This window comes from Nestor notabilis, unplaced genomic scaffold (assembly GCF_000696875.1).
Source record: "Nestor notabilis isolate BGI_N333 unplaced genomic scaffold, ASM69687v1 scaffold4536, whole genome shotgun sequence".
NCBI classification, from domain to species: domain Eukaryota; kingdom Metazoa; phylum Chordata; class Aves; order Psittaciformes; family Psittacidae; genus Nestor; species Nestor notabilis.
Window position 1 is genome coordinate 7,015 of NW_009933269.1, and position 9,733 is coordinate 16,747.

Below are 9,733 nucleotides of genomic sequence, written 5' to 3' on the forward strand. Positions count from 1 at the left end.
AGGTTGGACACAGGGGCTTGGAGCAACCTGCTCTAGTGGGAGGTGTCCCTGCCCGTGGCAGGGGTTGGAGCTGGATGAGCTTTAAGGTCCCTTCTAACCCAAACCATTCTATGAAATTATTAGAAAGACAAATACTGTCCTCAGGACAAGTCCTTGTAGGAACAGACTGAGATGGGAAACAAATGCTGTCTGGGTACCTCTAACTGTAAAACTGCACAACCTCCTTCTCCAGGCAGTCACCGAACCACAACAGAAGGTGATACTTTTTAAAGGCTTGATCAGGTTTTGGTTTGGGTTCGTTTTAAAAGTCACGTAAAGACACAAGGTCAGGTTGCAGCAGATAACCCAGGTCAGTGGAAATTAATGGCAGGATAACCCAAAGTAAGTCTGTAGTTGGGGCTCCAATTTTAAAGGACAAGAAAATAAAGAAATGGAGAAATACCCAGAGCTGCCTCAGCAGTGATGATGACAAGAAAAGAAACTACCTTCAGTTCAAAAGATGCCATAAACATCATGAATGTGTATCATCAGTGAGGAAATAACCTGGGAGAAAAGGACCCCAAATCTAAGTAGATAAATGTCCACTTTGAGCAGGATGCTGAGAACAAGCAGATCCTTTCCTGGGGATGAAAAGGAGCTGCTCAGAGGAGCTGTACACCCCACAGGATGGTGAGCACAGGGATAAAGGGAACATTTTAACTCATCCTGTCTTTTGACACAGTGCAGAGGAAAAGGCAGGATCATGTTTTCAGCTACAGAAGTAATAAGTGTGTGGGAACAAGTGAGAGGAAACTGTGCAGAAAGGCAAAGGCTGAGAAAAACAGGTCCTTGCTTGGAAGACATGGGCCAGCTTTGAGGTGCATTTCAGCTCACCCACCTTGGGAGGCTGGTGGGGAGGAAGAGAAGCAGCTCTGCCCGTGCCTGGGTTTGTGGTGCTGGCCATCCCAAGGCCTCAGGATGGACACCTTCACAGTCAGGGAGTATCTGCTCACCTCACCTCACCAAGGCAAAGTCCAGGCTCCTTTAGGATGCTGTGGCTTGCACTGGCTGCTCTGGTACCTGCTCCCTGACTGCAGAGTGTGTCTACACAACCAGCTCAAGTGTCAATGTCCCAGTGACATCCACCAGCAAATCCCACCCCCCTTCACTTTCAGTCACAGCCACACTGAACTCAGGGACAATGATAAAGGAAACAGGACAGGAACAAAAAGATACCCCCTTGACTAAGAAGTGGAAGTCAAATAACAGAACACTTTCAAAGTGGGGATGTGAAGGTGCAGAGGAAGCCAAAATATAACTTAAGAAAGAAGGTGCACCTGAAACCCTGGGTCTGCTGCAGCAGATTGTAACAGAACTCAGTGAGGTGCTGCTGGAGTGATGGGAACCATGGTGTGAGCATTGGAAAAAGAAGGTGAAAAAATGATTTTGGTGACAAAATGTTCCCATCTGACCTCAGCAGTGCTGCAGCCAGGCTTGGAGAGGTGCTGACGGGTAGGGAAAACACTGCAATTACCTGTGGCACACACATCAGAGGAGACTTAACCCAACAGCTTCCTTATCATGGGAAAACAAGGGATCTATCACACAAAGGAAGAACGATCAATCTCATTCACCTGGAACTCAACAAAGCATTTGATATGGAGAAGCACCAGCTGAGACAGAGAACATGGGCATTACCAGAAGCCTTGTTCATGCACAAACACTTGATCTGAGGGGAGGAACAGCCAGCAGAGCACGGAGCAAGAACCCGAGGCTGGAGAGCAGTTGCTAATGAAGCTTCCTGAAGATCATTCTGGAGCTCAGTGTCTTTTCATATTTTCATCAATAACTTTGGCACAAATCTTATTAGAGATTCACTGATGGAACCTGCTGATGTCTCCCCACAGCAGGCCAGATGAAACAGCATTTAAAATGATGCAGAGAAAATCTATCTAGAGTGGAGCTTCAGAAGGGAGGTGAATCCAGAGCAAAACACAGACGTGCACCTGAAGCATTGTCCCATGAGCTGGGAACCTGCAGCTGACACTAATGGATGGTATGGACCAGGATGGGTTGATCATCACCTGCTACAAGGACACAGTGACGAAAAGTGGCTTCCAGGGACATTTCTTGTGAACATGGAGGTGCCAGGGCTGTGGCACCATGTCCACAGCAGCTCCTCCCCAGAGCACTGGGTGCCACTCTGGGCGCTGCACAAAGTTTAACTCAAACCAACGCTAGATGAGGGGAGCAGAGCCCTTCTTCCCAGGGCAGCCAAAAGGTGAGCTCCCCGGAAGGATACAACTGCTTTCTAACTACTACTACAACAAGAACAACTAAGTCAAGCTAGAAGACAAGGAGACACAGATACCAAGTTGCCCAGAGTCAACCTGGGCTGCAGCAAAACCCCAGGGGGCAGCCTCCAGGGGAAAAGCAAAACCCCCAACTCCAGAGTTCATTAAAGCATCTGCACGTTGTGGTGTCTGTAGTAACAGGACCCAAGGCTCAGAGGTCCAGAAGGTCTCTCCAGGTTTTCTGATAGCTCCAGATCGGATCTACCTGTTCACATCATCTCACAGCCCATTCCTCTTCCCATTCACAGTAATCAACTTCCCGTGTCCTTGCACACCTCCTGTTCCCTGATGTACAACTTGATCTACTCCCCTTACTTGCATGGTTATGCCTTACTTAGCAGGACAGAACCCCAGGATGCAGCTGACCCAAGGGCTGCTGCAGACCTTCCCCAAGCACACACATGAGTTCTCCACAGACCCACAGTGGTGCTCCTGTAAAGCCAGTTTGTTCTGGGAATTGAGCCCAGCTCCCAGTCCTAACCAGTGACTGCTGGAAGAACCAGCCCCACTCAGGCACATGAGCACCTCCACTGTAGAGGGAACAAGGCAGGACACACAGAGCTGAGGGTGAGACCACATTAGGTGAGAGCAATCAACACTTGGTGTGATTTAAGCTGATGTACAACCACATCCCCATTCTTCCATCACCAGCCCTAACCCCTCATCAGAAGCCACAGGAATGTATAAATAACAACGTTTATCACCTCCTTTCAGGTGCTTGAGAAAGGTGCTAGATGATCAGATGCCCAGCAATCCCTGAGACATCAGCATGAGCTACAGCACTAGGTGTTACCACTTCTCTGGGCTATGCTGAATCTTCCTTTAATCCCTGCAAACACTCTTAAGGAAAAGTTCAGGAAGGGATGGTCTGAGCATCGTGTCATATCTGGTGCTCTGCCTGAGCTGCCCTGAATTCTGACTTTGCTCTTCAAACCTTCCCACCCTGTTGGGCTGCCCAGTCCTCAGCACAGACACCACTGACATCTCATGGGGGCTCAAAGCCATGTGTGTGAGCTACAGGACCTTCCCCATCCAAGCCTGCTACCATGCCCAGACTCAGTCCTATTCCTCCCACTCTGTTTCTGCTCTATCTCAAGACCACAGGATAATCCCCCACTGAAACACACTGATTTCTTCTAATTGAGGGTTCCCTGGTAACCTCTAGTCCCAGTAACTAGACACGCTGCTCCTGTACTTGCCACAGCAGCCAACCCACTTCCTATAGCTCCTCTTTTCTTACAGCACAGCACAGCTCCCTGCTCCTGGCACTGCTGTTCCAGCCTGCAGGCAGCTCAGCAGCCATGGAGGAAGCAGAGGACAGTCCCTCCCAGGTCCTCAGCTCTTTAGACTCTTGCCAATCCCCTCCCCTGAGTCTGGGTGCTTTGTGAGCTGCAATGAAGCACTAGGCTGTGGCCCCTAAGCTTCACCCTTAGCAGCTTCTCCTTAAACATTCTCCCTCAGTGTGTATCCTTTTATGCTCTTCTCACCAGAAGAGCCTTAATTATCCAAAGGATTAACTTTGGAAAGCCCTCAAACTGCACAACATCTATTTGCTGACCTGGGGGCAGAAAGGTAGCGGAGGAAGCACGGAGAGAAGATGAGCACAAGACACTTGTCAGCTACTGAAGAGGGTGCAGACAGCTTTTATCCTCTCCATGACCAGCATTCCTACAGGAGCAGCTCGCCCAGAGCCCCATGGCCAGCCTGGGGAGGCAGCTTCCACCCCTAGGGCTGCTGCCACTACACAGCACTGTGGGGAAAACTACTGGTCTTATTTGCCACTGCATTTGCTTAAGAGCAATTCTGCAGCCTGACAAGTTGTGTTGTGGCATGAAATATCTTGCCAGGGTGTGTTGCTTCACTGTGACGAAGGTTCCTTTCCATGCTGAGGAAAACAAAGCCACCTATGCCTCTGATTGCTGAGCCTGCCTCATCCCAGAACGGGCCATGCTCCCACCAAGGGCTGGATGCGCTGTCTGCTGGCAGGGGATTCACCGCCAGCGTGGAAAGTGCTCTGCTGGCTTTTAGTTCCATTCCTAATTGCAGTTTACCTGCTGCATGTTATCGCTCTTCTATTTCTCACACAAAATAATTCCTAACTGGGTGAAGTCACTTTAATCAGATTACAGGAAGCAGGAAGGGCTGGGGGAACAAGGAGAGGAGGGAAGACAAGGAGACAGCACGGATGAGCGGAAACCTACAGGCAGAGATGGAAATCAGACTGACGGGCAGAAAATACAGCAACTTGAACCCTGCCCGCAAAAAGAGCCCTGGGGGTGTGTGCATGACACGAGGTGTGATGCAATGAACCCTGCAGGGAAGGCTCTGACACTCAGCCTGTCTCCTGAGATAGAGGTAAACTCTGGGTGAAGACACTGGGCACCTACAACGCCAACCCCCCCCAGCTCCTACCTGGTAGATACCTGTCGTGGTCGTACTCGTGTGAGCGCTGCATGTGGCTGTTCTGAGTGAAAGGCTGGTTCCCAAAGAGGTTGTCACTGCGAAGATTGTGGCAGAGCTTCTCCAGGAAGCGGAGGACGTAGGTGATACTGTTTACTGCTGGCAGGTTCAGAGTGTGCTGTTCCCGATCAAACACAGCTGGAGACAGAAACAAACAGAGCCCAACACGTAAACCCCCAGCAAAGGCAGGAGGCTACGCCCAGGGCTGCACAGCCAGCTTCTGTATCTCAGCATCGCTGGTCTAGACTAGAGCAAACAAAAGCCACTGCCTTCCCCTGGCTCAGCGCTGGGACAGGCTAAAACCAGTCTGCTGCACCCAGCAGCAGGGATGGGGCTGCAGCGCTGGGAAGCTGCGTTCCGGGGCACAGGAAGGCTTTCAAAGAGGGGCCTGCATGCCCCATGTCTGGGCAAACACTGGATGACAACCCGGGGTATTGCCTGTCTCCACGTCAGTGCTGACATTCCCACCCGATCTGCCTCCTCCCGGAGCTTGGGCAGTGCTGGGGGATGGAAGGGGAAGTGTAATGCTGCCTTCTCCAGCAGCTGTGCCCAGAGGCCACACTAACTGCTCTGGGTGAGCCACGAGCTGCTGCTTCCCTGGCACAGATGTTTGGCAAGAAAGAGAAGACAGAAATCTTCTGTCTGCCCCTGGCCCACGACTGCACCAGGCTTCAGGAGAGGCATCTTCCAACGAGTGAATTCTTGCAATGACATCTCCGAAGGCAAAGTGCTCCAAGGCCAGTTCTCACCTGAGATGACCTCTCCCCCGTGGCCTTGTTTTAAGAAGGAGAAGACTGTTTTCTGATGGTAAGCACAATCAATGCAGGCCTGTACTGCTTGCTGCAGGACAACAGAAGCTCGAGCAGGTCCAAAATGGTCCGGCAGCTGCTGAACTTTCTTCTTGTCTAGGTGGGGCCCAGTGCTGCCGTTCTTGTTCAAGTAAATGCAAACTGCCAAGATGAGAAACGTGTTTGCCATTAACCCACTCAAGAAAGCAAGAAACAGATGCCTAAAATCCAGCCTGAGAGATGCTGAGATCTTAAGACCGTCAAACCACTCGCAAAGGGGAATCCACCGCAACTGCCTGTCTGCATCCTAACAGCAGAGGGGAATCCAAAGTCTTCCAGCCTCTCACTCATCTTCCACACTGTCCCTGTCCCTCCTGCACTCTTCCCTGCAGCCAGGCTCCCACAGACAGGCTGCAAAGTGGTTCCTGAGCCAGCCAGGGAAGGTGGCTGTGATGACAAAGGAGATGAAGGGGTGCAGCCCCTGCTCTTTCAAGTCCTCTGAAAACTGGCCAGTCACTCTGTGGAACCAGAGGGCTCAGCCATATCCAGTGCTTGACCAACCATACAAAAAGCATCTTTGCACTAGACTTTCCTGCCCAGATTCATCTTTAGTGCATCTCAGAGCTGTAGCAGAGCATATGCTTTGCACTGCCACTCCTGCTCCTCCTGTCCCTGTTCGCCTGGACATCCTGCAGCTGAACAGATCATGGCCACTGTTGCTCAGCAATCGTTCTGCTTCTTGCTGTAGGGTCAGCAGCCGTGCCTGGCACGGTCTGAGAGCGCTCACACCCCAGGCACACAAGAGATGCTGCACACCAAAGTGCCTCGGGCCCGGTGGGCTATGAGAAGAGCCCTTTGAGAGCTGTAAAGTCACCATGAGCATGCAGGGAAAGGGGTCCCTGCACTGGATAGATGGCCTTGCAATCTTCATTATTTCCAAAACAGAGAGAGAAATAAACTGCTGGGCTCTCTTTTCCTCCTGACACACTCTCTCTCAGGCCAGCCCTTCAGGAATTGCAATGGTTGCTAGCTACAAGTTTAGGAAGGAACAGGAGTACCTCAGTGTGTCACTCTCTGACCAATGCAGCTCCTAACGTGTGGAGAATGTGGTTCAAGACCCTTACCTGTGGGAGCCTGCATGGCAGAGCTGGGGACTGTAGCAGCGTCCTGGGGCACAGTGCTTGTGTCTGGTTCTGGGGTACTGGTGGTTGGAGAGGTGGGTGCTGGGTTCAGCAATGTCCTAGGTTTCCTCTGCAGAAAAAGAGGAGATATTTCTCCTTTTATCCCTGCTCTCCTTTACCACCCATGATCACTACACTCTCTCCTCTGCATCCAACAGACAAGGCACTGTGGAACATGACACACTTCTGATGGTGATGACGGGGAGTCTCAAGAGCCTAGTAATCAGTATGTGTGCATTTTACACACCACAATCCTGACAAAATAACAAGCCTGAGATCTGCCACCTCTGCTTGACTCAGACTAGCTACAGACTAGCTACACACGATGGACTGAAGAGCTTATTCCACCGTTTGGCCATCCTGTCATGATCACAGCATCTGCCATGCTCCTTCACAGCCAGTGCAGCTCCAAAGACAGAGTTTCTTGATGGAAATGATCTTTAGGACACAGACATTCTCTACAGCTCTGGGGCTGGACTCTGAGGGATACTCCCAGCCCACATACCCCTCTGGTCTCCTACTTGCTGCAGTCATACAGCCAGAGGCTGAGACAAACGTGCACAAACACACGCATGCACCATCCCATGGCAGAACTTGCAGCACCTGCTTTTCACCCGCCTGCATCAGCATCAGCTTTTACCTTACTGCCAGGCTTGGGGCCTCTCTTTCTGGGGAATTTCAAAGGCTCCACTGACTTGGAGGGTGTAGGCATGGGGTGATGGATTAGCGCTTTGGTCGTTCGACCACGCTTCTTCCCTGTTTTGCGACGCCTTTGCCCTTGTTGCTGCCCCAAACCAGTCTTTGTGCTACTGTGCATGCTAGGTTTCTCCGAGTTTACTTCGGAGGCAGGTAAAGGGCTCTTTGGAATCACAACTGAAATAAAAAGAGAAAAAGCAAATAGAATTAAATCAGGCGAGAATGAAAACAAGAGCAGCCTCCATCTTTACATAGCGTCACATGGGAAACCTGGAGCATTCGCAGCCCCCTGGACGGAGGCTCCGGCTCTCCACGCCAGGATAAAAACCAAATGCACTGATCCTGCTTCAGCACTCGAGCTGTGGGACACGGCTGGGCTGAGCTCCAGAAGGATCATGCTTTCAGCCATACCTTCCTTCCTGAACATAACTGGCACCTACACCTCTTCCTGCTGCGAGTGGTGACCTGCCAGCGATCACGTAGAACGCACGGAAAGCATTCCTAGGGAAAGGATCAGTCAAGACCTGCCTGGTAGTCCCAGAGCCAGTGCTGTGCTGGAAATCCCTTCTCCCAAGGCAGAAATCACATTTGCTCTGTCCCTAAATCATCAGTGAATGCAGTGGAAGGTACCAGCTCCATCCCTGAGGCCCTCAAGGACTAGAGTCCTGGCCCTGAGTATCAGCTCATCTCAGCTGGATCTGCTGTCCTGCTCCTCTCCCACACGGCCAGAGGTAAGGAAGTGCCAGCACAGGGTCTGTTCCTTCTTATCTTCTCATGCTTGCCATGACAAAACCAGGTTTCTGGTCCACAAATCCTCTGAATTTGGTCATTCATCTCTCCCAAGTCCTGCTAAAGGCTGGAGGTGAGCTGGCGCAGCTCAGTGGACCAGTATTCCCTTTAAACTCCTGCTAAAAGGAAACAAACCCAAACCCTCCCAGGTTTTGAAACATGCACAGTGAGCATCAGGATGTCTTGTTTCTCCAAGCTGGAAACCTCACTGTGTATTCAACATGGGGGCTCTGAATGCCATAAACCCCCTCTTTTAAAGCAAGGGTCTTTATAATTAAGGAGAAAATCCTGGCCAAGGAAGCAAAGTGCAGTGAAAGGTTGATACCCGGATGGCATCAGGTTGATACACAGCCCTGATGGCAGCACTACTGTGGGTATACAAGGAGATTGTGAAGGTTTTCCTCAGGAGGGTTTGTGAGCAGTGACTGGGAGCAGGGATTCACTCCCTTGGCACAAAGAGCAAATGGGGCTGGGTCCAGCTTTCCAGGGGCCTGGAGAAGATCAGTGGGCTGTGAGGTGACAGCAGTGAGACACTGCAGGGATGGGGCAGCAAACTGAGGGCTCTGTTAACTGCTTCACTGCCAACCAAAGTGCAGCCCAGGTGGACAGCATGGCTGCTATGGGGAGGTGTGTACAAGGTGTGTATAAGATCCCATCAGTAGCAGCTCATTTTGGCCTTAAGTGAACTGGAGGTGGAGGATCCTGCTTTGCTGTACAGGTTTGACTCCAGCTTTGACCCTGTGCTCTCCACAGGGAGACTGGGCATGAACCTGGCTGCCAGGTCTGAGAAAACATGAGCAAATGGTTCATTTGGGCACCTGAAAAACAGGCCTGGTGTTACCTGACAAGCTTCACATGGGCTGACACGCTGGCCAGGCACTCCTCCAGGCCTCAGGAGCCACCAGGACCCCCAGCCTTCATGTCTTGGGATGTGCCAAGGGGTAGGAGGGCACAGAGCTGAGCCCAGGCTGCCAGCTCATGGTCACAGCAAGGCCACTGGGCTGGGGCATGTTTAGGACACAGAGGTCACCTGGTGCTGCAGAGAAGGGCCAGGAACTCCAAGCAGTACTCTTCCTCCTCCTCCTCCTCCTTGTGTGGCTGCCACCAGCAAACCTCGTGTGTGCCCCCACCAGCTGTATGGGATGGAGAACTCTGCTGTCCCTGCCCCGTCATACTGAGCTCCTGGGTGCAGCTATGAGTTACCTGCATTAACAGTGAAGTGCAGAATGTCCTGCAGTTGTCCTCAGGTGGCTTAGACCCATCCTAACCTCACTTTGCACCACTGCAAACAACAGGGTGCATGGTGCATCCAGGAACTGGCCCTGTTCTGCTTGTCGGGGAGGGGCAGGGTGAGACTTCTGGTGCCTTCAGTTTCTTGGTTTAATTTTATTTCCAAATGCATTAGAGTTCTCTATGAGATCACAGAATGGTCAGCACTGGAAGGGACCTTAAAGCTCATCCAGTTCCAACCCCTGCCGTGGGCAGG

The 9,733-nt window shown here is 51.5% G+C and overlaps 1 protein-coding gene across 1 annotated transcript in view; it reads right to left on the reverse strand.

The window, feature by feature from the left end:
* SCMH1 (sex comb on midleg homolog 1 (Drosophila)) overlaps window positions 1–9,733 on the reverse strand; it is a gene marked incomplete at its 3' end in the record, with an annotated part of 41,845 nt that overhangs the window by 7,009 nt on the left and 25,103 nt on the right. The window contains exons 7-10 of the mRNA XM_010016790.1: window positions 7,403–7,635; window positions 6,706–6,832; window positions 5,543–5,743; window positions 4,746–4,931 (exon numbers count right to left, since the gene is read on the reverse strand). Of these exons, the coding sequence (XP_010015092.1) occupies window positions 4,746–4,931; window positions 5,543–5,743; window positions 6,706–6,832; window positions 7,403–7,635 (747 nt within the window). The remainder of the gene's footprint in view (window positions 1–4,745; window positions 4,932–5,542; window positions 5,744–6,705; window positions 6,833–7,402; window positions 7,636–9,733) is intronic.